Raw genomic sequence first — 27,484 nt, 5'->3', positions numbered from 1 at the left:
ACAAAAAGGGGTCCCCCGCCCTGGCCTTGGACTCTTGGCAGCCCAGAACATCAAGAGCAGAGAGAGCCTGGGCTCTGGGCTAGGGTTGCCTGACTTAAAGGAGCAGGCTCCCCATTCCGCAAGCCCCTCTAAACTGCCCCCTCCAGCCCTCCTTGATCCCCGTCTCCCGGTCTGAGGACCTCTGCCTCTGAAGCCACCACTGGGTCCCTCTGAGCGGTCCATGCGCACGCTCTCAGGATGAACTGCATGTCAGATTTCTTCACCTACGAGACCACCAAGTCTGTGGTTGTGAAGAGCTGGACCATTGGGATCATCAACCGGGCAGTTCAGCTTCTCATCATCTCCTACTTTGTGGGGTGAGTCTGAGGCCCTTCAGGGCCCAGGAGGGGAGGGCTGCCCAGTGTCCCGGCCCCCTTCTCCCCTCAGTGGTGCTGTCCAGCTTCCCCGGCTTCTTTCTCCTCTCTTGGGGAAACAGCCTGTTTGGTGGAGGTGTGTCTCAAGGACCGGCCTCTGCCGCCCTCATCGGGGATCTGGTCCCAAGATGGGTTTTCCCTCCAGTGAATCCTCCACCGTTGGAGAGTGGTCTGTAGGCACACACCCCGAGGGGAGTCCTTGCCCTGGCACCACCCTCCACCAGGAGAGGTCCCAGGGGACCATCTCCCCTCTCCCTTCTCTCATCCCCACCCTCAACCAGAGAGCAGGCAGACCAGACCCCCTGACGCATCTTCCCACTGACCTCAGTCAGCTCTTTGGGGCCGCAAGAAGACAAGGGGGGCAGAAGGGGACAGAAGACACTGAAACAAGGGAGATGGTGACAGCGTGGTTTCGAGGTGGGAAGGAGAGAACTGCACCCGCTTTAGAATGAGGGCTCCCCTCTGGGCATTGGGGGGAGAGGAGGTAGAAAGGGGGGAGCCCTTGCTCTTGGAGGGTCAGACAAAGCAGAGGGATCTTTCCCTTAGGAGAGAGGGGGGAACATAGGCATCAATGGCATTCCAGGGAAGAGTATTTCAGGAGAAAAGTGACTTTTCTGAATATGGTGTAGTGTCCCTCCTCACGAAGCCAGAAATACTCCGCTTTGTCAGAAACTGTAAATTCCCTACTTCTGCCCGACTTTGTTCTGTATAACCCATCCTGGAAGATACTTAAGAGCCAGTGAGGTCTAAACACCCCTCTCAGCCCCCACTTCTTTGAGGCACCCCCCCGCCATTCACACACACCCAGACATGCACACTCACACACACAGAGACAGACACCAGACATACTCACTCATACACACACAGACACAGACACACTCACACTCACACAAACACATACACACCCACACACATAAGCACACACACACACACACGCACAAAAGGCCGAGGAACACAGGATGGCCAGAGAAGAAACACATTTCTCACGGTCCTTCGCACACGCTGGCGGGCCCCAGGAAATACAGGCCAGGACTTCGAGGGTTTACTTTCCTGGTGTGCAGGTCTCTAGTTCATGCTGTTCTTTGAGACAATGGGTCTGTGTGTGAGAGACAGCCAGCCACTGACGGCTGCCGTGAGTCCGTTCAAGCGAGTGGAAGGAGACATCCTGGGTGCGTGCGGCTGGAGCTGCGGGTGAGGGGCCTCCTTGCTGAAGGTCGCAGCCGTGGGAGGGTGTGCGTGGATAGGTGGGAAGACAGGGACTAAGGGATTTGGGCTCCGTGCGCTTGGTGAGAGCCAGGAAGCTCCGGTCTTGCAGATGTTGTAGACAAGGCTGCGCGCAGGAACACTAGTGAAGGGACTCAAGCTCTGGGCTCGGATTGAGTGCCCTTGACGCTCCCTTCCACGTCTGAGGTTTTGTGAGATGTTTGCAAATGTTTCACATCGGCATCTCCGGAGACTGGCTCAAAGTTGGTTCGTGTCCACATGCACGTGTGATGCTGTGACTGTTTACACGCAGCCACACGATGGGATGATGGTCCAGGCAGGTGCCCAAAGCTGCCTCAGCACATCGCCAGCCCGGCCCGGCTCTGTTGGCTCCTGGCAGGAGGTGGTGGGTAGAGGCAGCCAGCTCCTGGACCAGCCTGCTCAGCACCCCCCTGCCCCGTCTGTCCCTCACCATGGTCTGATGCGCCGACCACCCCTGGTGCTGGAGCCTGGCCTGTCGGTGCCAGCACGAGATGGCGTCTTGGTATCCAGCCCCATCCATCTCCCAGCCTGACAGCTCCCCCAGAGCAGCTCCTTCCATTTGCTTCGTCGGGTGCACTCCGCAGCCCAGCTCTCCCTCCCAATCCCCGCCTGAGCCCCATCTCTGTGCACATGAGCCCATGCACCATTAGGATTTCCTGATTCCATTAATTTAGCACAAAGTGATTGAGCGTCTCTTCATGCCAGGCATTGTGCACCGAGGCTGGAACAGTGGGCCAAAACAGACAACGGTCCTCACCCTCATGGAGCCTACAGTGCAAGAGATGGGCACTAATCAAATAATCTCTGCAAATACAAAATTTCAGCGGGGGTTCAGGGTTGAAAGAAGAGACACAGTGCTAGGATAGCAGCTAGTATGCAGGCATTGGACTTGGTCAGGGAGCTAAGGAAGGTTTTCTGCAGATGCGGCTTTCAAGCCAGACCTGAAGGACGAGTTGGAGCAACCCAGGGAAGGGAGAGAGTTCAAGGCAGAGAAGCTCAGCTCTACAAAGGGAACGGACCTGGCTAATGGGGAGAAGAAAAGAAGGTCTCTGTGGCTGGAGCAGAAGGAGCAAGGGGAGGGGGGTGTAAGGTGGAGGCAGGATCCCTCCGGTCTTTCCTTTTTACAGAAGAGGAATGGAAGGGAAGCTACTGAAACATTCTAGGGTGTGTGTGTGTGTGTGTGTGTGTGTGTGTGTGTGTGTGATTGAGAGAGATTGAGAGCGACAGACAGACATGATGAAATATGAATTGAGAAGACCACTCTGGTGGCTGATATGCCAAGGGATTGGAATAGGTAGGAGTGGATGCAGGAAAACGTGTTAACAGGTGGGCAATGGAGAGAGATGACTGTGACTTGGGCTCAATAGAATTTGAAAGGATTTGTAATGCTGTGATGTTAATGCTTAATACTCGCTTCTTCCACTGTATGCCCGTCGGGTAGACCAGATGCACAACCTTGCCTAGGACCTGTGCGACATGAGCCAACCATTTCTCCTAAGCACTCACGGCAACGCACCACCTAATCGTCTCCACGCGTGCTCTCACCCCGACCCCTGGCCTCAGTCTGTGATTGACACCACTTCATCCCTGGTTTCTCTACCCAGTCCAGGTGCACAGAGAGGCCAGGACCTGCTAGTGTTTCTCACACTGTCTTTCCTGGGCCCAGGTGATAATCCAGTCTCCTCTATAGGGTGGGACTTCCTAAGATCCAATCTCTTTTCTGGATCCCATGAAGACCTGAGGAGGGAATAGGAGATTCCCTGGGGCCCGAGTTTCCATAAACACTGGCCAGTGCCTGGCCTGAGGTTGGTTTTCAAAAACTAGCGGGGAGGGGAATCCCAGCCCTTTGATGCTCCGGCCAGCCGCTGTCGGAAAGACCTGTGGTGGCTGACAGTACCTCTGGCCCCATTGCAGGCCTGCTCTCCCTGTCCTGTTCCTCTCCACCCCTACTCCCCCCCCCCCACCTCTCCACCTCCCCCCCCCCAAGGCCTGATCCACAAGCTCACTATTTGCACAGCCAACCTCTTTGCTTCATTTCAAATGTAGAGTCTGACCTGCCTCATTTCAAATCTTACGTAGAAGCACAGCACATAAAGCCGTTAAAATGGGGAGGCGCTCTAGTTAAGAAAAGGGCTGGAATTCCACCTCCTTGGCCCCCACCCCATCCTCTCACCCAAGGAAGCGCCGGGGGCACCCTGTTGACTAGGTGACAATACTGGGGGAAGACCTGCTGGAACCCGTCGTACAGGTTTAGAGAGAGCAGTGGTTTTCCTGTGTCCCCTCTCGCCTCACTGCACCCTTATGATGGGGAGACTGGGGGACATGGAACACCTGGTTAGAAGCCTCCCTCTGACACCAGAGGTGGGGTGCAGACAGGTCACTTCGCGTCTCCGAGTCTCCGTCGCTGTACCTGGAAAATGGGTTCAGCAATGCCTCTCCTGGGAGCAGTGGCGAGGGGAGGGAACCCGTGTCCGTTCGTCGCCTGAGTTGGGTGACTCAGTAGGAGATGATAACGGTCATTATTGCACAGACCCCACCATCACGCCTCCCCCTTCCCCTCAGCCCAGCTCCCGGCTCCCGGAGAGACCCCGTCCTCCGTCCTCCGGCACACACAGCACACCCTCCTCACACCCACTCCCTGGCTCCACCCTGCACACCCCACCTGCCAAGGAGCTGCCACCCGCCTTCCGCTCTATAAATAATAAACCAGGAATACAAGAAAAAATAAGTCAGAGCCGCGGAGCCAATGCCAGGAACGAAAGGCTCGGTCCTGCCCCATCGCCTGAGCCCTGGCCTCCAGGGACCCACACAGCCCTCCGTTCTGGAAATGAAGCATCCCCGCATTCGAGCTGCCCCGCTGGCGCCCAGGCCCCACGGGGCCACTGAAATTCTTCTGCCTGTTATTTAACTCGCAGAGAGAAACCTGCTGTGGCCGATCCTCCCCACTGGGCACAAGAAGGAGTCCTGGGGAAGGAGGGGCCGGGGAAGGAGAGAGATTGGTCAGTTGCTCCTCCCAGCCTCTGGAGATGGGCCTACGCTGGGAGATGCTTTCCCCGGACAAGGACCAGGATTTGGGCCGGGGCCAGCTGTGGCCAGGTCCTGACCCCGGACACAGCTGGAGGCCCTGTGGTGAGGCCGTTGCGAGCAGCCCCCGGGGCTGGAACCCACATACAGGTTCCCTTATTTGTGGCGTGATGGTAATAACGAAGCCGTGTGGTGGGCTGGCGGTAAGGCCTCGGTGAGTCCTGCACGGATGGCTGATGACGTGGTATTGACCATCTGAACTCGGCTTCTCGTTGGCAAATGTTCCCAAACTTTAAAAACGGGGCTGGAAGGCGGGGTGCGTGTCAGGAAACCATTTCATTAGGCATGTGGGGGGGGGAGAGGGGGGCAGGGGGGGGAGCACACAGTAGTACCACCGCTGTCGGCTGGGAGCAGAGAGCTGGGGCCCGCGACCTCCCTCCTCCGCTCTGCAGGGCCCCCAGCCACGAGCAAGGATGCTCATTTTGGGTACGTTTCTGGAAGGTGCTCCAGCCCCCCCCCCCCCCCACCTTGCTGGGGCACAAGACAGCGGATGAGATTTCTACGTGAGCCACGCTCCCTTGTGAGATCTTGATGAACACCCACTTCCCTTCCAAGAGGAAAAAGATAAAAGTGCCAAGGAAGCTCAGCTTACGGCTCCCTGGGCTTCTGCAGGGGCGTGGTGTTCACAGGGCGTCCTACAGGCAGGCGGACAGCTCTCAACAGGCGTTCATCAGGATGGGCCGCTATGAGGCCGTGACCGTGAGACAGGTGACAGGTTGGGCGCCACCTGCCAGCGCTGGCTGGGCCCCCAGCCTTCCTCTCCTGCTCAAGAGAGCGCACAGGATTCAGGCCCCTGAGAGAGGCCTGGCATGGGGGTTCCTCTGAACCCTCTCACCAACAGCTGAACAAGCAGCCACTCGCAAATGTCAGCGCCCCCCCCCCCCCGCAGAGGCCCCACACGTGACTCACCCCCTGGCATCTCCCAGCATCTGGGCATTCCAGAGGCCACCCAATCCAACCCCCCCCCCCCCGCCCCCCGCCCGGGAGGTGGGCATCGAGACTTCACAGGCCTGTGGCGCTCACCGCCTCCCACCCCAGCCCCCACCCACTCTCGGGGTGAGAAAGCTCCTGGGCTTGAAGTCCTCACCCCTCGTTATAAAGTCCTCGGGTCATCCCCACGTGCTGCCCTCCGCACGTCCCAGCCCCCAGATTGGTCTTCTCTGCCCTACACCATCTCCTGCTGCTTCCGCTCATCCTCGCCTTGTGCCACCTGGTGAGCATGAGAAAGGACCCTAATCCGGTGTTCCCGCGTTCCCCAAAGCACGCCCCTGGATTCCACAAGACGTCACCACGTTTCTCCAAAACGGAGAGAGTGCGGCATTTCCCAAGCACATGGGGTGAGGTTTTCTCACCTGTGCGATGGGCCGGGGAACAGATCTGCCTCCCAGCGCGCCTCCTGCTGGAAGCGTGGTGAGTGAGGCCGAGTGGCTCGAGCCCTGAGGGCGGTGGGGGGTGATTTCTAACGGAAAGGCGGGCACCTCACCGAAACGCAGAAGGAAGACTGGTCTGCAGGCCCTTCTTGCTGCTGGGGAGGCTGCAAGAGTCTGAGGAGACAGGTGGGAATGGAAGAAGGCAAGGGTCCCTCCCTGATCCCATAATGGCTGGAAGCAGCAAAAAGAAGGCAATGCAGGTAAATGCCCACTAGGTGGCAGCACAATCCAAGGAATAAGATGAGAGGCGCCTCCCTCCCAGCCCAACTCCGTCCACCTGCCAGGTAAAGGCTCAGCCACTGCCCCTCCCTGCCTCCTCCCTCCTCACCTGAGGCTCGCACCGAGGGAGACTGCCAGGTGCCCAGCTCCCAAGCATCGGCGTGGACTTGTTCACTAACACCGGCTGTGTGCGGGCACTTAGGATGCAGCCATGCACAAAGCCTCGACGCCGGGGTCGGGGGCGAGGAGCCTCTGCGCCTTCTGTCTCAGGTTCCTGCCGGGGAGGAGGCCTCTGTCACCCGCAGGAACGATAATGCGTTCTCCGCGGGGTGACAGCACCCTCAAGGGGTGAGGATTGGTTTCTGAAGAATAAAAAAGCCTCTTTTTGTGTGTAAAGTGCAAATATACATGTAGTATGTAAATTGATATGACGAGTATTAAAATTTCATGGAGGGAGGACGATTATGGGGAAAAGTGTAAAAATGCTCCTTCAGCAGGAAATGGGGGGAGGACGGAGAACAGTGGTCTAAGCCAAGCCGGAGCTCACTGTGAAGCCCCCCGCCCCTGCCCCCCCCCCCCCCCCACACACACACACACACACACACACACGCGCGCCTCCCCTGCCAGGCCCCCGTGGTCCATGTCGGCAGGAAGGCGCCCCTCCGGCCTCTGTCTGATGAGCCTACACCCTTCTCTCTGGCTCTCTACCCCGCTCTCTGCCCAGGTGGGTTTTCTTGCACGAGAAGGCGTACCAGGTGCGAGACACATCCATTGAGTCCTCCGTGGTAACCAAGGTGAAGGGCTTTGGGCGCTACGCCAACAGAGTCATGGATGTGTCTGACTATGTGACACCACCCCAGGTATGGCCCCCCCTACTGTAGGTGGCTGTGTCGACGCCCAGACCTGGGCAGGTTGGCGGAGAGACCCTGTGGTCAGTGACCCAGAGCAGTGGCTGGGGGAGGGGGGTTACCCTCCTGAGTCAGCACCCGGGCATCCTCTTGTTCTGCCACAACCTGTCCTGTGACCAGGAGGACACACAGAGGGAGCGTGAGGGGCCAGGGGGTATTGGAAGGGCCTGGTTTTGGAGCCCATGTCTGCCTTTATTGGCCTGTGACCTTGGCCCGATCAGCAAGAGCCCCGGTTTCCCCCTATGTAGAGTGGGGATAACAAGAGTCCCCGCCTCACGAACTGGCACTGTTGCGTTTTCCTCTCCTCCTTCTCCCAAGGGCACCTCCGTCTTTGTCATCATCACCAAGATGATCGTCACTGAAAACCAGATGCAAGGGTTCTGCCCAGAGGTGAGGCGGGGGAGGGAGGTTGGGTGAAGCTGGTCAAGGAAGAAGCCGCTGGAGGGGGGTGGTGGCAGGGAGGGGCGTGGGTGTAAGCAGAGGTCCTAGGTCCAGCCTAGGACCTCCACCCGCCCCCCCCCCAGAGGCCCCCGGCTGTGGGGAGGCAGTGGGCACCAAGGGGCTCACCCAGGCCGGCCCGGGGCCCTTCACCCACCCGTGGACCTGTCTCCCCTCAGAGCGAGGACAAGTACCGCTGTGTATCAGACAGCCAGTGCGGGCCCGAGCGCTTCCCGAGTGGGGGTGAGTGGAGCCCCTTCCCCACCCGCTCACAACCCCCATGGTAGGGGACCCCAGAGGAGTTCCCAGTCCAGGGATGGGGGTGACAGCCGTGCCATGAGGTGGCGAGTGATGTCAAGGAGGAGCCAGGGGAAGGAAGAGATGGGTCCCAAATGGCTTCCTAGAGGCGGGGACATTTGAGAAGGACCCTGTGGGACGGAAGGGTTTGGCAGGACAGAGGGGCTTTGAAGGGGGCGCCCTAGGCAGAAAGAACAGTCAGCGAAGCCTCGGAGGCTCGGAGCGGCCTGCTGCGGCTGGGGCCTGGGGCCTGGGAGAGGAGCGGTCAGCTCCCAAGGCTTGCCTAGGGCTGGGGGGTCAGGGAGAGCTCTGCGGGGCCACTGTGCCACCGGGGACCTCCCTTGTCCTGCCTGTCCTTTCTGTCCGCCTGCGGGATCCCTGTGTGTGCGTGTGTGTGTGTGTGTGTGTGTGTGTATTTGGGGGCCGTCTCTGATGAGGAGGGGTGGAGTGGGGGAAAGGCATGGCAAAGGGCCAGACAAGCACACAGCACTGTCCCCACCCTCCCAGGGATCCTCACCGGCCGCTGCGTGAATTACAGCTCCGAGCTCCGCACCTGTGAGATCCAGGGCTGGTGCCCTGCCGAGGTGGACACAGTGGAAAGGTGAGGGCCTGCGCCCGGCGGGAAGAGAGCCCCCACCCAGGCTCCCCTGGGCTATCGTGGGGGGCCCCCCACCCCCGGCACCTCTGAGCTTGCAGGGGGTCTTGTGGACACCCACCCCCTGTAGTGTCCAGCTTCCTCCCAGCTCGGCTCACCTGCCACTCCCATCCTCTGACCCTCCGACCGGAGAGGCCCGGGCCACGTGCCCGTTGGGCGATGTCCACCAGGGAGGGTGGCCCCCGGCGGGGCTCCCTGCTCCCCTGCCCCTTCCTTCTGTGCTCACACAGGCCTGTCATGATGGAAGCCGAGAACTTCACTATTTTCATCAAGAATAGCATCCGTTTCCCCCTCTTCAACTTTGAGAAGTGAGTCCTCGCTCCTCCCTGAAGCCGAGAGGCAGTGCGCCCACCCCTCGTTCTCAGAGGGGAGGCGATGCCGGTCACCACGGGGTTCTCCCCACTCTCTCCCGGACTCCCCGGGGCTCCTGACCCCCATCTCCCAGCCAGGTCTCCCCGCCAGCCCTGACCACTGAGTCTCAGGTGGACTCGGGCCAGTGTCTCTGCCAGCCCCGGACCCCCACCCCGGCCTGGGAGAGGGTCATTAGACACGAGCACTCAGACCCTGAGATGGGAGAGAGGGTGACAGGAGGACGATGCCGGGACAGCAGTGAGGCCCCCTGCCTGGGCGCGGAAGGGCCCTGGGGCTCGGGCAGGCTGGAGAGAACCTTGTGGAGGGAGGCCTGTCTCCACCTTGACCCTGGGCCTGGCCTCTCTTCTTCCCTCCTCCCTTCCCAGGGGAAACCTCCTGCCCAATCTGACCGCCGCCGACATGAAGACCTGCCGCTTCCACCCTGACCAGGCCCCCTTCTGCCCCATCCTGAGGGTGGGGGATGTGGTCAAGTTTGCGGGGCAGGATTTTGCCAAACTGGCCAGCACGGTGAGGACCTGCCCCCCTTCCGCGGACCTGGGGACCCTTGGGGGGGCGAGGCAGCGCCCCCTGGTGGAAGCATCCCAGTCCTGCCACCTGTCCTGGGCGGTCTTGCCCCCTCACCCTTCCCCGCAAGGCCGGTTTCCCATTCCCGTCTTCACGCGTCACCTGCACACAGAGAGGCCTGGGGCTCTGGACATGGCATCGGTGCCACTTCCTCCCGTGCTGTAGGTGAGGGGCTGACGACACCAAAAGCAGGATTTAGCGCCCCCGGGGCTCACCCTAAGCCACGGGACTTCCCTCCTCAGCAACACCGCATGACACCTCCCTCTTCTTTCTCGCCACCTGCGCCCTCCACCTGAGCATGCAGAGCACTCACGTGTCTTATTGGTGGTGCTCCCCGCCCCCGCCCCGATGAGGAGGGCACCGGAGGGCTGCGGGAGGCTCACGCCTGCCCCCTTTCTGCAGGGCGGGGTTCTGGGCATTAAGATCGGCTGGGTGTGCGACCTGGACAAGGCCTGGGAGCAGTGCATCCCCAAATACTCCTTCACCCGGCTGGACAGCGTTTCTGAGAAGAGCAGCGTCTCCCCGGGCTACAACTTCAGGTAATCAGGGGCATCAGGGCCAAGAGGCAGGGGCCGTTCTAAAAACTGCATCCGGCCCTGACCGGTTTGGCTCAGTGGATAGAGCCTCGGCCTGCGGACTCAAGGGTCCCAGGTTCGATTCCGGTCAAGGGCATGTGCCTTGGTTGCGGGCACATCCCCAGTGGGGGGTGTGCAGGGGGCAGCTGATCGATGTTTCTCTCTCATTGATGTTTCTAACTCCCTATTCCTCTCCCTTCCTCTCTGAAAAAAAAAAAAAAAATCGGTGAAATATGTTAAAAAAAAACAAAAACCTGCATCTGAAGAAACAACGCGTATTGGCAGGAAAAGGGCCCATGTTCCCCCATCAGGTTTCTGTTCACAATGAGGCAGGACTTTCCAAACGGGCAGCTGTCGGAGACAGACAGGCCATCCGGTGAGATCATGGCTCTGGCCGCAGGGAGGATTCGTGCCGGCGGTGGGCGGTGAGGCCAGATGGCCAGGGTCTCCTGAAGTGTTGGGTTCTGTGATGCTGAGTTCGTTTTTCCGCTCTGGCTCTGAGGCCGGAAGGTGCTGAGGCCACGCCTGGGCAGCCCATCCCTTCTTCTGCGCCTACGTTTTCTAAGGGTTCTCGCTCCGCAGAGCAAGGGCAACAGCTGGTACCATCTTCCAAGATGGGAATTCTGTATTTCTGTCCAGAACCAGGAAATGCCACTGGAGTCACAAGTAGCAATTACAGTGGGCATTCGTTCTTCAGGGCCTTTCGAACAGGAACTCAGGCCAGTCTCTAGCATCTCATTGATATCCCCGAAGGCCTTGAGACACCAGAGGCCCCCCTCCCCCCTCCCACTTTGCAGACAGGGAACGAGAAGAACCCGGGAGAAGCTACTGGGAACCAGCTGAAAACCCTTAAGCAAGCCCTTGACCTTCTCCCCCTCCCCCTCCTTTCCCATCCGTGAAAGGGCAATGGTGTCATTATCTCCAGGATCCTATCAGCCAGTGTCTGAAAAGCTTTAGCTCTCTGTTCTGTTTTTCCCTTAATTTTTGAAGATCCTGACGTTTCTGGCAGGGCCCTCAGGACTCTGTGTTATACACCGAACAGGCTAATTAGCTAAGTAGGCAGTGATCAGGGGAAAATCCCTATAAAAACATACTACATCTATATGTTCAAGGAATTGCTACTCAAATCTCCTTTGTTGTAGTGGTATTTCACAATATAATGACATACATAAGCCCCCCAAGAAATCATTTCACCTTTTTTTTTTTTACCTTTATCTGTGGCTTGAAAAGGTAATTATCCATTCCATTAAGCTTTATCTGTAATCGTTTAACATATGCATGTGTAATCTCTGGAAAGAAGAACGTTTTTTAAAAAAAATTGAAAGTGCTTTCATAATCAACTCCCAACTTTAAAAAATCATAGGAAACAACACATACTTTAAAGTAGTTTAAAAATACTGTTTGGCTCCCTCGCAGAAATTGGCATATTTATTCAGTCGGGTACATCACACTGAAATCAATACAAAGGATTTCATATGATAGCTTAAAATAGAAACATATTAATAAAATTCTCATGATCTAAACTGCACGTTTTCATCTTCGTAACTTCCCCCTGGCCATTGGGAATTCTTCAATCCTGCAAATAACTTACTTGGCAGGAAAGCTTATGAAGGGAGTAACTATTGGGAAGACCCTGGCTAGTGGTGTCACACAGCTTTAGAGCAATGTCTTTCATTTAAAGAATTGGTTTGGAGTTCGTTGTCTCCAATGTAGTGTACCGTGGCACACACACACACACACACACTCACGAACGCACGCACACCTCGCCTAGGCACAGCAGGATGTGAGGCAGACGGGTCCTACGTACGCTTGTCTTTGGAGAGACAGGTCAGAGATCTCTAAGGATCCTGAGAACATACATCCCTGGGGGCCTAGGGGGGCCTAGGGGAACCGTCTGAGGGGTGCGGCCTCCACACCAAAGACCTCCAGCCAGAATATGAGGGGGCGAAGCTGCCCGATTTGATCCTGTGGTTTAAAAGACTTCCCAGAGGAATAGCACTGGTGTGGGGAGTATCTGATGGCCTTAGCAATCAGAGGGCTCTGCCCACGCTCCCCGAAGCCACTCCCTTGGGTGTCTACCCACTCACCTTCATGCTGTCTTCGAGCTACATGGACACCCAAGGCTAAGCTAGGAGCCCACCTAGGGCCTCCTTTCTGAATCCTGAGAGGGAGGAAAAGGGCCACAGCCAGGGTCAGCATGGGCACAGGGCAGTTCCTGGGATGGGTACAAAGTATGCTGCTCCTGAGAACCCCACAAGCTCCCTGTAGGCAGGAATGATCCTGGGCACCGTGTGCAAAGTGTCTGCGCCCTTTGGTTCGTTGTTCCCCACCCCCACTCTCCACAGGGAGGCGCTACAATCCCCCACTTCACAGGAGAGAAAAGTGAGGCGTGCAGACTTAACTATGTTTCCCAGTGTCACAGAGCCAGTAAGCGTGGGAGCCTGCCTGCAGACATATTTTCTTGAATGATGTCCACCCCAACCAGGAAGACTAGTCACATGGCTAATCCTCAGAAACGTATGCCTGTGTGCTCGTGGGCAAGCAACTAGCTTCTGGTGGGCCACAGGACAGAGCCTGGCCTTTTGTCTCCCAAACACATTCCTCTGCCTCTCCGACAGGGCCAGGTTTTTTTCAGCGTCTTGGTCTTGCCATCCTGTCCTACAGTTTGTTGCCTTTTGCTCTGGAGGGAATGGAATCCTTCAGCCAAGATTCAGCCTTGTTTAATATGCAGACTCAGACATCCAGAGGCAGCTAGAGACTCGCATTTCCATCACTAATTACTTCTGCGGCTCCTTTCCAAACCCCACCCCCATTTTTGGAGGCTCTTCGCCTGCAGAATCCGAGATTTAGAGAAGCTCTAGCTGTTGAGAACCCCTTGGAGACACCTAGACGGAGAGGCGGTCATTCTACAGATGAGGAAGGAGAAACTTCAAAGGGGCAGTGATGTGCCCAAGGCCACGGGTGCATCTTAGAGTAGCCTGAGAGGCCGTTTGCTCCCAGTGCCTACACCCGTCTCTCTGCAAAGCAGCCCTAGACAAGGGACCACTTCACAAGATGGCCTGTCCGTCATCGGATGGCCTCCCATTCTTGTCGAGATGACCTTGTATTGAGCCAAAATGTGTCCCCCTTCAACCCCCACCCAAAGTACCTGGCGCTGTCCATCGAAGCTTACCTTCGTTTATGTGATCTGAAGGTTTCCGTCTGTCCCTACCGCCCTAAAATTTGCTGGAAAGATTTTATTTTACTCCGAAGTCTATTCTGCATGGCTGAAGACTCCAGGGGCTGCTTTAGCTTATTTGTGGGTGTGGTTTTTTTTAACTTGGTATTTTTAAGAAGCCTCTTTCCAAGTACCTTGAGAGTGTGCAGTTGGTGCGTTCGTCTGGCTTAGCAGTGGGCAAAGGGCAGCATTTTTGAAAATAAGAACTGGCCAGAGTCACCAGTTCAATGGTGCGAGGGTGACAGGCACCCCAGTGTTAGTGTTCCTGCAGGGGTCAGTTCCTGCCACACAGAGGGGGCCCTCAGTTTACCAGAGCACTCCACTCCCCAGAGCTGGGCACTGGCACTGCCGTGTGTGAATATTGCGCGTGAGTTTGTGAGTGAGGGTGAGTGTCTGTGGGTGGGTGAGTGCGAGTGTGGGTATGTGTCTGTGAGTGACTGAATGTGTGCGTGCGTGTGTGCGCGTGCCTGAGTGTGTCAGTGAATAGATGTGTGTGGGTGTGAGTGTATAGTCAGAGATGGTACAAAGACAAATTAAAAATACTGTATCAGTCAGGGTCCCAGCAGGAAACAGATGGCACATGCAAATTGGGTAATTTGAGGAGAGTTTAATACAGGGAGTGCTGCTGGGAGGGTGCAGGGATACCACAAAGGATCCGGCAGTGCCTGGGGCCCGGTCTGAAGGGGCGAGGGCAGGAAGCCCTTCCTGGAACCCGGAGACAGAGATAGGACACAGCAGCCTGAGGAGAACTATGACCCAGCCATGCCCCCTCAGCAGCCAGAAGCCAGGCAGCAGGCCAAGGCAGCCCAGGGCAGGGTGGGGAGGGAAGGGAGGAGCACTGGTGTCCAGTACCAGGCCTACCCACTTTCCTGCGTGAAATCGCAGCCCTTTGTTAACTTTTGGAGGTTGCTAACTCTATTACACCCCTGAGGAAAGCAGCACTCAACGTTGATTGTCCAAGGAAAATGCAGGTATACATAGCCTTGAGCAACGCTGCAGGCACTTTCTTTGGTTAAAGGATACTTTATTTCTACAAATAGGAGGTAAATGCATCCTCAGAGTGAGAACCCTAAGACAAATGGGTAGATCCAGTAATGGCCTGGAAACTGGCTTCACTCCTGGCTGCTCCCCTGCAGGCAATCAACATCCCACACAGTGTGGTCCGTTTCCTTCTCTGCATAGTTATTTAATATTTATTTATGTGGCATAGAATTCCGAGACTTTGAAGACCTCTGAAAGCCTATCCCTGGACCTCAGGTTAAGGGCCCCGCGCGCCCTTTCACACCTATTTTTGACAGGATTGGCAGCTCATCGCCCACCCCGCCCGCACCCCTCATTAGGCAGAGAGACATTTGGAAACTTGCCCAATTAAGAGGTTCATCAGGACTCAGACCCAGGAACCTGTCCTGTAGCCATTGCTTCTAGCAAACCTCCCGCCATCATATCACTAGCAGAGAAAAAAAAAAGGAGGCAGCCCGAGCACATACATCCGGTAGTGGCTGCTGGGATGAGGAGAGAGAAGCAAAACGGTGCGCTCAGCAGTGTCGGACTCCTGGTGCTCCTGAGGGTCCCTGGGACAGCGTTGCTCCTAAAAGGCGCCACCGTCTTGGCTCTCCTCCCCTGGTGTCTGCTGGCGCTCAGCTGCTCGCTGCGCCTCGTGCTGGAGGAGTTTGTGGTGAGTGTTCCATGTTGGAAATGTACCCGCAGCAGCTTTCACGAAGCTGAGATTTGGCAGCTGAGCGGCTTCCACGCGGAAACGTGTCGATCCGCGAGGTCTTAGGCCAATCGACAGAGACTGGATCGAAGCATGTCCTCGGCTTTGATCATCCCTCCCTCAATCTGGGTTTTTCTCCTCCCGGGAGCCATGGGGATGCGTTAGAGCAGACACCTCCCTCATCACCACAGAAGCACCCGAAGGCCCTCTTGCCTGGGGCGTGTTTTCGTCAATTCTCCATGATCTGTTTTCCTCTTTGCTTCCTTTAGGGTACAGTGGGGTGGGGGGGTGGGGGTAATTAGCACAAGCCTGAATTTATACAGCCCTTTATACCTTTACTAGAGGCCCAGTGCATGAAATTCATGCACGGGGGGTGGGGGGGGGGGTTGTCCCCTCAGCCCAGCCTGCACCCTCTCCAATCTGGGACCCCTTGGGGGATGTACGACTGCCGGGATCGGGCCTAAACCGGCAGTCGGACATCCCTCTCACAATCCTGGACCTCTGGTTCCTAATTGCTCACCTGCCTGCCTACCTGGTCGCCTTTCACTGCCTCTGCGTGCCGGCCTGATTGCCCCTAAGTGCCCCCTGCTGCTGGCTAGATTGCCCCCAACTGCCCCCTCCCTGCTGACCTGGTTGCTCCCAACTGCTCCCCCCCACCACCAGCCTGGTCACCCCTTACTGCCCCCCCTGCCAGCCTGGTTGCCCCCAACTGCTCCCCCTACCACCCTGATCGCCCCACACAGCCTGCTATTCAGTCGTTTGGTCATCCCTCCCTAACCCCCCTGCCGGCCTGGTCATAGGCAGCCATCTTGTGAGGGTGTGAGGGTTAATTTGCATTTTACCTCTTTATTATATAGGATGACTATTGGGTCCTCACAAGGACCAACATTATTGGCAGAAAATATTGGCTAGCACTCCCTGAGTGCTTATCAGTGAGCCCAGGACTTAGCAAGTGCTCTTGGTGGGTTATTAATTGAGTGAAGAGGGAGAATTTCATAGCTGGAAATCGGAAGCTCAGAGGCTTTATGTATGCGCCCAAGGCCACACAGCAAATAACGCTGGAGCCGGAATCCAAATCCGGGAGGCCAGGCTCCCGGGCCTGGGTCACAACCACAAATATCCTGCTAGGACGGGTGTGGTTGCCCCCATTTTACAGATGAGGAAACTGAGGCCAAAAAGATTACCCACTGGAGTAGACAGCTAGAAACCTGGCTCTCAGGCACATCTTCCGGCCCTGCTTCCATTGACCTTTCCCTGCCTCTGCCTGGTGAAAGATAAATGAACGATAATACGTGTTTTTAAAAAAGGATCGACAACAAACCATTTTCAGAATGTCTGCCTTTGAGGTTGATTAGGGTCTTAGAATATGAGTAAATAAATATGGCTTGGGCCCTTCTCTGCCAGGAGGAGTCCCAGCTTGCTCAGGGATGCTGCCCAGCCCCCACGCAATGAGTCTGCCAAGGAGATATTTTCCCATCAGTAGAAAATCAACTGTAAAAGTATATTTCGGCTGGCAGAATGATTCCCCACCAGGCAAAAAGCTTTGCTGAGAACACCACCTCCTTCGCTTAGAAACCCAAATTCCAGGCCCAAGTTTTCCCTCGCAAGTCCAACCCGGATCCTCCAAGCGTGTTGCTGTTTTCCCTGCTGCTGTAACAGTTACGTGTCCCTGCTTTGGGAAGGAATTGCCACCACTCTATGGGATCGTTCCTAAACAGATGTCTGAGAGTTTCCGAGGGATTTGTACATCGTGATAAAAACCCTTCTCCATTCAGCAAACGTGTAGGGCTGCCGCCTGCTGCAAATGTCAGCTCAGCGTGGGGAAGCGCTTCTAACGGTGGGAACTACCCAAAGCTGAAAGTGGGCTGCTCATACAGGTAGGCTGCTCATACAGGTAGTGAGTTCCCTGTCGCTGGAGGTAATTAGGCAATGCAGGAAGCAGCAGGGGGTGGGCAGGGGCTTAGGATTCCAGGGGCCCGAGTTCTGATCCCTGCTGTGCTTCTCTCAGGCCTGGAAAGTCTGACTGTTGCCTGCTGACCACTAGATAATGTACTGAAAGCTCGGTGCCCCCCAGCTCAGCCCTCCCCCAGCCACACTGAACCACCCTTCAGCTAGTGCCACCTTCTTTCTCCCTTTCACATTTGGGGAAACTGAGAAGCAGAGGTGAAGTGATTTGCCCCAGGTTATGTAAAGGAGTTCAGTGGCAAAACCTGGATCCAAGGCCAGGCTGCCTCATTTCAAAGCCCTAAGCCACCAGCTCCCCCACTGAGTTGTTGGGGCCCAAATGAAATGATGGGTGGGGAAGCCTCTAGCCGCTTAGCAGGAGTAAGGGCTCCACATACAGCTGTCCCTGCGTTTTCCCCAGTCCCCTTCCACGAGGCTGGTTCCCCATGGCGGGAGCCAGTAGCACCTCCTTTCCCATGCAGCCAGCTGCCGGATCCAGATGTTTTCTATTTGGGAGAGAACAGCCTGTGGTTCGCTCCTGTAGACTAGCTCCACCTGAAGAGCCGGGAGAATTTGGGGCAGCCAGAGGCAGGGGGAGGAAACCCGGAGGCCATCTGGGAGGTGTCTGGAATCTCTGAAAACATTTATTCCTCCAGCAAGCATTCCCTGCGCTGGGCCCTTGGGCAAAGAAGGACCGTGGGAACTGGCTCACAGTCAAAAGTCCAAATTATCACCTGCAGTCTGGTGTGGCCGGGACCATAGGAGAGGCCCAGATCCTCAGATCCTCCCCGACAGGAAAGGTAGCCCAGAGGCATTTCACAGCCTCGGTGCTGGGAAACCAGAAACCAGAAACCGGCTCTCTGGAGAAAGGAAGAAAGCATTTGGCTCTGTGGTGTGTTTGCCGATTTCTGTGGTGTAAATATTCCGCTGTGGACAGTTTCAAGCTGCAAGTGTGAAATCACTGCACATGGAACTGAGAAGAGACACACCACCAGACACTTCCTCTTCCACGCATCTCCATCCTCCCAGACCAGGGCACTTCCTGCTTCCCCTTTTCACTGTGCCTTCCCCTGAGAGGGCCTGAGTTTCTTACCTTTAACTCTCCACCCTCAAGCCTCAGCTTTAGAGTTATTTCACATAAAGGCTTCCCTGACCCACCAGCCTCGGTCAAATGCCTTCCTGGGTTGTGCTCTGAGAAAAGGTGCTCCTCTCCTTCCCAGCCCTGAAGTCTAATTTGAGCTACTCATGGATGGTGCGATTAATATTTCTCTCCCTCTCATGAGAGCAGAGCTTGCCCGGTGTATCAGCAGGGCCTAGCACAGTGCCTGGCATACAGTGGCTGTGCTCAAAGTATTTGTTTAAATCTTGAAAGAATCAGAAGTCACTGAGCAGGACCCTGAAGGATGAATAGGAGTTTGCAAGGGGGAAGAGGGGAGGAGGGGAACAGCATAGGCAGAGGCCCAGAAGTCTATGTCTAGGAAGCGGGTGCAGGAGATAGAGGAAGGCAGGTCGTGTGGCTGGCACTGGAGGGGCAGGGCAGGGCGTTCTGAAGAGGAGGCTAGGGGAGTGGACTCGGCCAGGTTGGGAGGGGCCCTGTACTCCAAACCAAGGTGCGGAACGGTGGTGTCCTTCTCACTGACCCCATCTCTCAACCAAGAAAACCAAAGCTGGAGAGGTAGGAATAGGAATCAGAGGATTTCGGAGAAATCTGGGCCCGGGCAGGTGTAGCTCAGCCTTTCGCCTTTTCAGATGAGGCGTTGGGGGCATCCTCCTTCTGACACGTCATGGCTCTCCTTCCTTCCTGTTCTACTCCCAGCCAGGGATTCTGGGTGGAGAGCCCCACCCTGCAGGTGCAAAAGGGGGCCCTCAGCTAGAGAATGGAAAGAAATGAGCCAGGACTGGACAGAAATCGGGCATCAAAAAGAAGCGTCTGAAATGCAGGCTAAGAGCCTGGGCGGTTGACCAGGACCTCCTGAGTTCGAATCCCAGCTCCGCTCACTTGACTATTGCTGTTGTGACCTTAGAGAAGTTGCTTAACCTCTCTGATCCTGGTGACTCCTCTGTAAATGGGAATTGAAATGGCATTAAGTTCCTTGGTGTTGCTATGAGTATTAAATGAGTTAGTTACTTGGCATTAAGCACATAGCACAATGCCAGGCACAGAGTAAGCACCCAATCGATATATACGTTGTCTGTTATTGTTGCTAATACTATTATCGCCGGGAGGCAGGAGGTGTGATAGTTAAGGAAATTGTAGATGTTCGAGTCCACTTTATCTTGATCTTAGGACCTGCTTTAAGCACTTACTAGATCTTGCTTTAATTACTCTATCTGGACGCTGTCTCGTCTGGCCTCCTCACTCACTTCTCAGTTGAAAGAAAAAGCTCAGGAGGTTGAGTGACTTGCGTGGAGTCAAAAGCTAGTTCAAGACACCGTGGGGCTGCACCCAGACCTCCGAGGACTTTCTTAGCCTCATAGGACTGTAGCATCATTGGAATTCTCTCTATCTTGAATGACTCCCCAGTTTTAACTCATCCTCTAACTCAGGCTTCCTGGCTATAAAATCACAGGAGTTTGCAAGCAGTTAGATATTGCTCATCGCGGTAACAAACAACCCATCTCAGTGGCTAGTATGTGCTGCTGGCACAGTGCACCAAGGGCCAGTGTGGGCGGAGCGCTCAGGAGCCTTCAGGGGTCTGGGATCCTACCACCTATTGACTCAGTGGTCCCTACACCCTGACTTCTCCCCTGGCTCTTGAGCAACTAGCCATGAGGAAAGGGAGGATGAGGAGGGTTCGCTCTGACACCTGTGGGCCCAGAGGTTACATACCGCACCTCCCTTCACATTCTTTGGCAAGAACTCTCTGAGGTGGGGCCCCAGCTAGATGCGAGGGGCTAGAACACGTGGCCCAGCCGCATGCCAAGAGGGAAGGTATCCCAGCCCTGGGATCGCCCAGTCTCTGCCCCATGGTGGGGCCACATTCTGTGACCCCCACCGGCCGCTCTGGAGTGCAGAAGTCAGGACTCCTGGGCCCTTCTCTCTGTGGCCAGTCCCCTCCCTCCTTCCCGGCTCGAGGTTCCCTCTCCCTCCCACACCAGAAGAGAGCGGGCCCTGCCAAGCCTTCTCCGAGGATGGGTGGTGGATGAGATAATGATCTTATCATGCGTACTGCCTCTTGGAAGGCAGGTGCTGGCGAAAAGCCAAGTCGCTTTGGTTCTTCTCCCTGTTCCCTCCACATTCCCTCCCAAGATAAATTTAGCCAGCCCTCGCTTGAAGAGGCAGTGCCCAGGATGCCGGCTTTCTGCTCTCCCAGGCGATGGCGGAGCATCTTGCATGGCTGCAGCCTATGGCCAGGAATGCAGACCTCGGGACAGGACGCAGTCCCGGCCTCCGCCCTGCCCCAGACCTCAGCCACCCGCCCTCCCACCCCTGCCCAGTGCCCACGGGCTTCTGCTGCCACAGCCCAGACAGCGGGGACTCTTCCCCACACGTGATCTTCGTCCAGGCCTGGATTCTCCAGCGAAGGGAGGCAGGGCACAGAGCCAGAAGGACTCTGAGGTCTGGCACCAAGGCCGCCCCTGGGCGTCAGAGGCAGGACGGTTCAGGTTAAGAGCAGGGCCTTTGCCCAGCCAGTGTGGCTCAATGGTTGCGTGTTGGCCTATGAAGCAGGAGGTCACGGTTTGATCCCCCATCAGGGTACATGCCCAGGTTGCAGGCTCTCATCATCGATGTTTCTTTCTTTCTCTCCCTTCCTCTCTGAAATCAATAAAAATTAAAAATAAAAGAGCAGGGCCGTTGGAGCTGTCAGTGTTGCCTCCCACCAGTCTCCTCATCTATAAAATGGGTCACCGGAGTCTGCTCCCTGACACTGAGGTTCACTCATAGGTTTGCACCCTTTCGGTGCTCTGTCCATGGCGGGTGTGGAGGTGGTGATGCTCCATACTTAGGCTCAGGCCAACCTGAAAGCCAGTGAGGGCTTCCCACAGTCTTCCGTTCGGGCCTGACGCTGTTTTTGCAAACTTCCTTAAAATCTCCTGCGAGGCCTCCTTGGAGAATCATGTTCTTGGACCTCCTCATCTTTCTAGAAATGACTTCCTTTCTGGGGTCCATCTCCTTCTCCTGCTGGTGCAACTTGAATTCAGACCATGTAGTTGGTCTGTGACGCTCTCTGCCACGCCCCCCAGACCCTAATTGATCCTGTTCATGAAGATGGTCCAGCCCCTCTCCTCCAAGCCTTTGTGTCTTAGGATTAGGAAGTCGATAAGTGGTAGAGCCTGGCTTCGAACCCAGTCCAGCTGAGAAACCTGCAGAGAGGGGAGAAGGCCGGGCCCTGGGCCACCCAAGCAGATAGAACTGAGGAAGCATGGAGTCCTGGCTCAAATGTTCGCACACATCAGAATTATTGAGGGGAGTTATTTAAAAGGAAGAGTCCTGCCCTAACCGGTTTGGCTCAGTGGATAGAGCATCGGCCTGTGGACTGAAGGGTCCCAGGTTCAATTCCAGTCAAGGGCATGTACCTTGGTTGCAGGCACATCCCCAGTAGGGCGTGTGCAGGAGGCAGCTGATTGATGTTTCTCTCTCATCGATGTTTCTAACTCTCTATCCCTCTCCCTTCCTCTCTGTAAAAAATCAATAAAATATATTTTAAAAAATAAAAGTAAAAGGAAGAGTCCTGAGCCCCACCCACAGGGATGCTGATTCCTGGGTTCAGGGTGGGGCCTGAGAAGCTGTCTTTTTAACCAGCCCCCCAAGATGCTGCCTGCGAAGGGGGTTGGCTAACCTGGGGGCGGAGACTCAGACACAGGTTGGACCGTGGCAGGTGTCCCACCAAACCATCTGTAAGGGCTGCGCAGGAAGTGATGGTCGTAGGCTCCCGAGGACCCCGTGGGTTCAGGCAGGAGCCCAAAGTGGGACCCGCCTTCGCCTCTGACCTCCAGGTTTGCCAAGTACTACAAGTTGGAGAATGGCAGCGAGTACCGCACGCTCCTAAAGGCTTTTGGCATCCGCTTCGACGTGCTGGTGTACGGGAACGTGAGTCCTTGGGCTGGGCAGGTGGGTGGACAGGGGAGGAAATTCAGACCAACCCTGGGCCCGGAGAAGACTCCTGGGCAGGGGTGAGGGGCAGGGTCCTGCTGCTGACCAGCTCTGAGACCCTCAACTGCTCACACCTCCCGTCTCCATACCTGCACCATGAAGGGGTGGGGCCTGCTGCCCCAAGGTCTCTCTGGCCTCACCCCTGCCCTGCTGGACTCCACCCACTCGCCTTGGTCTTTGTGCACACAGGCAGGCAAGTTCAACATCATCCCCACCATCATCAGCTCCGTGGCAGCCTTCACCTCCGTGGGAGTGGTGAGTTCAGCCCTGCTAGGCTCTGACTGGTGGCCAGTCAGGGTGAGGCCCCTGCTGGCAGGTGTGGACAGGGAATGGAACCCAGGTAAGCCCTGCTTCAGCCTAGACTGAAAAGCCCAGCCTCTTGCCAGATGCTTCCGTCTCCTGCACCACCTCCCTGCTCAGCTAGGCCCTGCTTTGTCACCTGCAGTCATGGGGAGCTCGCTGCCTCCTCAGCAGCCTCCCATCTGCAGGAGGCTGGCCTGGTACAAGTTCCTGGGCCTCCCCATGCAGAAGGGGGTGGAGACTCAGACACAGCCCCGCCCCCAGGCCAGTGCTGCCCGGCCTGGCAGCTCAAGGCCTGCCCTCCGTTCCTCCCCCAGGGGACTGTCCTCTGTGACATCATCCTGCTCAACTTCCTCAAGGGGGCCGACCAATACAAAGCCAAGAAGTTTGAGGAGGTGAGTGGGGTCCAGGAGAGGCAGCGAGACAGGGCATGGGGGCCACTGGGCTCCAGGGACTCTCAGCGGCTCACCTTCCAGGGGCTTCTGAAGGGGCTTCTGAAGGGAAGTTCATTGGGCCTCGGTGCATACTGGGGGTCCAGACCTGAGGGGTTTGGCCAAGAGCGGGCTCTGTGAGAACCACGGGGGCTCTGTGGGTGGTCGCTGTTGCTGTCCCAGCCGCTCATCGTCCCCTCTCCATTTCTGGGGCAGGGAAATCCTGCTATGGGCTGGCTCTGGGTTCTGTCTGCCCTTGAGATGCATGGATGGAGTCCTGGGATCACACAGGCGCGCTGTAGCTCCCCAAAGACCAGGCGGCGCGCCCCGACTGCTGAGTCTGTCCCGTGGGGTCCTTGCCCATAGTCAGAGCACCCTCATGCCAGCCTTCTGCCTGCAGGTGAACGAGACGACACTGAAGGTCGCTGCCTCGGCCAACCCAGTGTTCCCCAGCGACCAGACCCCGGAGGAGAAGCAGTCCACTGATTCAGGGGCCTTCTCCATCGGCCACTAGGGCCTCCACCCAGGGCCCCACACTCACTGCTGGGCTCCAGGCCTCCCAACAGAGGACCCCATCGGGCAAGGAGGATGGGAGAGGGAGGGCTCTCCTTTCTGCTGCTCACCCCATGAGGCCACAGCTGGAAGGCAACTGGGTCTCCCAGTGCCCCCTACTGAGACTTCACTCTCACCTTCACCCCTTGCCTGGCCCCTGTCTGCTTGCCAGGACCCCTGGGGCAGCAGCACCTGAGTCTTCCCCTTTCCAAAGAATAGAGAGAATAATAGTAATAATGAGTGCCTGCCAAGTGCCCGGTACTCCACACACACTAGCTCATTTAATCCTTAGAATAATCCCATGACGTAGATATTAGGTTCCCCGTTTTGAAGATAAACTGAGGCTCAGAGAGACTGAATCCTTTGCCCGAGATTACACAGCCAGGCAGCGAGAGAGCTGGGATTTGAACCCAGGTCTCCATGGCCCACACCTCACAAGAGGAAGGGCAACTCCCACGGGTGTGCCCTGCTGCTCCAGCCTCCTCCACCCTGACCAAGGTTAGGTTCAGCTTAATAAAGAGTAAGCCTCAGGCTGGCCCCGGGAACTTGGGCCCCATTTGAGGGGAGACCAGTGAGACTGGTGTGAGTTCTCTTTCTCTGAGTCAGGTGGGTCCCCAAATGAGAAGGAAACAGGAGGCGTGACTGTCGGTGAATTTTCCTTACCTCATCCCACAGCTCTGTCCCCACACCAGGGCCATTCTTGTTCTCTCTCCGGGACCCTAGATGTACCCACACACATCTGGACCCCTCACTGCAGGAACCGGATTTGGCCACCCCGGTGGGAGGGGATTCCTGGACCTGAGGCCCTGCTCCAGGAGGTCAGCCGTCCTCCTTGAAAATGCTGGTGAAAAGACCCCAGTGAGCCCCAGTGCCCTGCGAGCAGCTGGTCAGCCAGGCCTGTCCCCACAGGGTCCTGATAAGGTGGTCAGTCTCCTAAATGCCAGAAACTAAAGGGTCTTAGAAACCATCTCGTCTGACTCTCCTATTTACCGACAGCGAACTGAGGCGGGAGACGGAAAATGACTGTGGTCAGTCGTGGTCTGACTGTCTGGTGGTTAGTGCCCTGGCACTTGGGAAGGAGGAAGAACAGGGCGCTGGCAGGGCTGTGAGAGGGCGCCAGGTGCACCCTGCCTCCACTTCCCCTCCCAGGCAGAGCTCAGGGGCAGATCTCGGTTTTATGAAGCCTGAAGCATATACATCTTGGGGCATCTTTAAAAAAATAATACAAAATTGGGTATTAGAAGGGGCTCGTGCAAGTGAGCAGCCCTGAAGTATGTTCCACCAGCTTCCAGGCGGACCACCTCTGGAGGAGCTGGAGTGTGGGCATGACCTTGAGGGCTGAGCAGAAAGGAGCTGAACTGCAGATGGAGGGCCAGCCCCTCCTCAGTGGTGCAGGGGACAGGGGAGATGTGCGGAAGAGGCACCTTTGGGAGTAGTTTGGGAGGATCAAGCCATGGGCACTTGCAAAGGCCCCACCCTGGTGACCCCCCACCCCAGGGGGAGAAGGGGTAAGATTCCCCCACATGAGGTCCCTTTCCCCTCCCCCCACTCTGCCTCATCTCAGCCCCATCCTCAGGAAGGTGGGATGACACCTCCCCAGGGGCAGCCTTGGGAATCGGCAGTGTCTGGAGATCTGGCCAGCAGACCTCAGTGGAAGGCAGCACCATGTTCTCCACCCAGAGGCCCACAGGCACCCTGCCTTCCCACCCTCATGCACCCAGTTTCAGGAGGCTGGGGTCACAGGAATGTTCTCTGAGGAGGAGGTCTAGGCAGCTATATCCTGGGGGAACCCTTTCTCCCAACCCTCCCTTTCCTCCAGGCTGGGTGGTCCTGAGCCTGCCAGCAAGTGTGTAAACTCAGGAGTGTGAGCCTGACCTTGTCCTCCCCACAGCTGAGCTAAGTGACCGCTCTGTGTGCTGGACTTAGGGGGTATCAGCAGTAACAACAACAGCAAACTCTTCTCTGCTGCCTCATGGTGTCCTCAGCACAATCACCAACATAATCACACACCAACCCTGGTGAGGCTGCTGTGTTCAGTTATTGACCCTGTGATATAGAAAAAGAAACAACATATGGAAATTGGAACTGGGACCCATGCTCATTCCTAACTCTACATTGCTTCTTTAATTACTCAGCATAAAAGCTAACATTTAGTGAGAATTTGCCATGGCCAAGCAATGGGCTACATACGTTAGAGGGTTTGTCTAATTCAACCCTCATTTCACAGAAGAAGAAACGAAGGCTGAGTAAGGATAAGAAACTGAAATGGGGCAAGTGGGACTTCAGGACTCCAGAGCCTGGGATCTTGACTTCTGTGCGACATCTGCCTGGGGGAAAGTTAGGAAATTTGTCGACACCTTCTTTCCTCTAAGTTTCAGTTAGGCTAAACCAAGTTTTGCCACAGTAACAAATCAACTGCAAAATCTCAAGGTTTAACATGACGAAGTCAACCAGGCAGCCCCCTCCATCGGGGAGTATACCATCAGAGGCACATAGCAAGCCAAGTGAGAATGGGTGGGTTGTAGGGGTCATTAAAGGCCAGTCCTGGAAGTTGCTTGCATCACTTCCAACCACATGGCACTGGCCAGACTCAGTCGCATGGTGAGGAGCCCAACAATACTACAAGGAATCCCAGGATATAGTCTTCCTGGGTCCCCATGAAGAGAAAATAGTGAGCGCAGCACTCTCTGCTTCATCATCTCCTTTTCAATGGCTCTTCTTCTCCACAACTAGCCTCACCCCCCACCCCCATGCCCACTGACCGTTCCATGTGTCCTTCCCTTCTGTGTTGCTTCTCACAAAACCTTGTTCTCAGCAAATTACCAGTCAATCTCCCAGTGGTATTAATAAATAACATACTCAGGAGTTTCTTCTCCTACGAGTATTTGCTTTTTAATCAAGAGCTATTCAACACTGAAAGGCCTTAAAACAGCCAAAGGAATGAATATATAATGGTTGAAGTTGAGGCCCAATAACAAACAATCCTATATAATAAAGAGCTAATGCAAATGGTCATCACACCCTCACGCCCTCGCACCCTCATGCAGGAACTGCTCAGACACTCAACACTGGGGAGAGAGGAATGGGACCAGCCAGGCTGCGGCCCGGGAGAGGGACAAGCCACCCACTCCGCAGTCCCCTGCAGCTGTGGCCAGCCTGGGCAAAGCTGGCCCAAGTCCTGGGTGCCTGCAGCTGGCCAGAGAGAGGGAAGCCCAGGTCCCGGGTGCCTGCGACTGGCCGGAGGAGGGAATCCTGGGTCCCGGGTGCAGGGCAAGGCAGAGGTGGTTAGGGACGATCAGGCCAGCAGGGGAGCAGTTAGGGGCAATCAGGCCTGTAGGGGAGCAGTTAGGGGTGATCAGGCAGGCAGAGGTGGTTAGGGACAATCAGGCAGGCAGAGGTGGTCAGGGGTGATCAGGCAGGCAGGCAAGCAGTTAGGAGTCAGTGGTCCTGGATTGCGAAAGGCAGTCGGACATCTCCCAAGGGGTCCCGGATTGGAGAAGGTGCAGGCCAGGCTGAGGTGATCCTCCCTCCATGCACGAATTTCATGCATTGGGCCTCTAGTATTAGATATTTGGGGAATATCTTATCTACACTGGCTTGCCTGGAGCAAGCTTCAGACTGAAGGGCTCTGAGCCACCACCAACACCCTTTCCCCTCCTTCCCTCTACCTCTAATCTTGACTGGCAGGATACTGAGCTACTGGGGTTGGCTAGAGCCAATTTCCCATCAAGAAGAAAAGTAGAGGTTGAGAAAAGGGGGTTTACTATTCGGCTGAAATTCCAGTCCCAGAGCTACCTATGCAGAGCTTCCCTTACTGCTTATCTTCCAACCCCCCACCCCCTATAGCAAGGTTCAACTGTTCTTTTAGAAGCAGAGCATCAAGGAATAGCTTGTAAGCAGTACACAGTGCAGGGCCCTGGGGGAGGGGGGCTGACCCCCCAAGGCAGCTCCCCTTCCATGCTGTTGGGGAAACCAACATGCTGTGATTAGGAGCTTCCCGACCCAACCTACATCCAAGGCAGATGGACAAA

At 56.2% G+C, this 27,484-nt stretch overlaps 2 protein-coding genes across 2 annotated transcripts in view; both read left to right on the top strand.

The window, feature by feature from the left end:
• Positions 1–25: 25 nt before the first annotated feature.
• On the top strand, positions 26–27,326 carry P2RX3 (purinergic receptor P2X 3). The gene is made up of 12 exons (XM_059709338.1): positions 26–356; positions 7,116–7,251; positions 7,618–7,689; positions 7,917–7,980; positions 8,542–8,635; positions 8,920–8,997; positions 9,427–9,568; positions 10,028–10,164; positions 22,014–22,107; positions 22,360–22,425; positions 22,788–22,865; positions 23,302–27,326. The coding sequence occupies exons 1-12, from the start codon at positions 238–240 to the stop codon at positions 23,413–23,415; spliced, it is 1,194 nt and encodes a 397-aa protein (XP_059565321.1). The 5' UTR covers positions 26–237; the 3' UTR covers positions 23,416–27,326.
• SMTNL1 (smoothelin like 1) overlaps positions 5,629–27,484 on the top strand; it is a 208,942-nt gene continuing 187,086 nt past the window's right edge. Inside the window, exon 1 of the mRNA XM_059709336.1 lies at positions 5,629–5,642. The gene's annotated coding sequence lies outside the window, so the exon portion shown is untranslated. The remainder of the gene's footprint in view (positions 5,643–27,484) is intronic.

Source organism: Myotis daubentonii, chromosome 9 (assembly GCF_963259705.1).
Source record: "Myotis daubentonii chromosome 9, mMyoDau2.1, whole genome shotgun sequence".
Taxonomy (NCBI): Eukaryota; Metazoa; Chordata; class Mammalia; order Chiroptera; family Vespertilionidae; genus Myotis; species Myotis daubentonii.
This window is presented reverse-complemented; position numbering and strand designations above follow the sequence as displayed.

Excerpts from the sequence above, each read along its gene's own strand:
- P2RX3 (XM_059709338.1), top strand. The coding sequence starts at position 238 with ATGAACTGCATGTCAGATTTCTTCACCTACGAGACCACCAAGTCTGTG. Across the intron at positions 7,252-7,617 it reads ACTATGTGACACCACCCCAG|GGCACCTCCGTCTTTGTCAT; the intron begins GTATGGCCCCCC and ends CCTTCTCCCAAG. Across the intron at positions 9,569-10,027 it reads TTGCCAAACTGGCCAGCACG|GGCGGGGTTCTGGGCATTAA; the intron begins GTGAGGACCTGC and ends CCCTTTCTGCAG.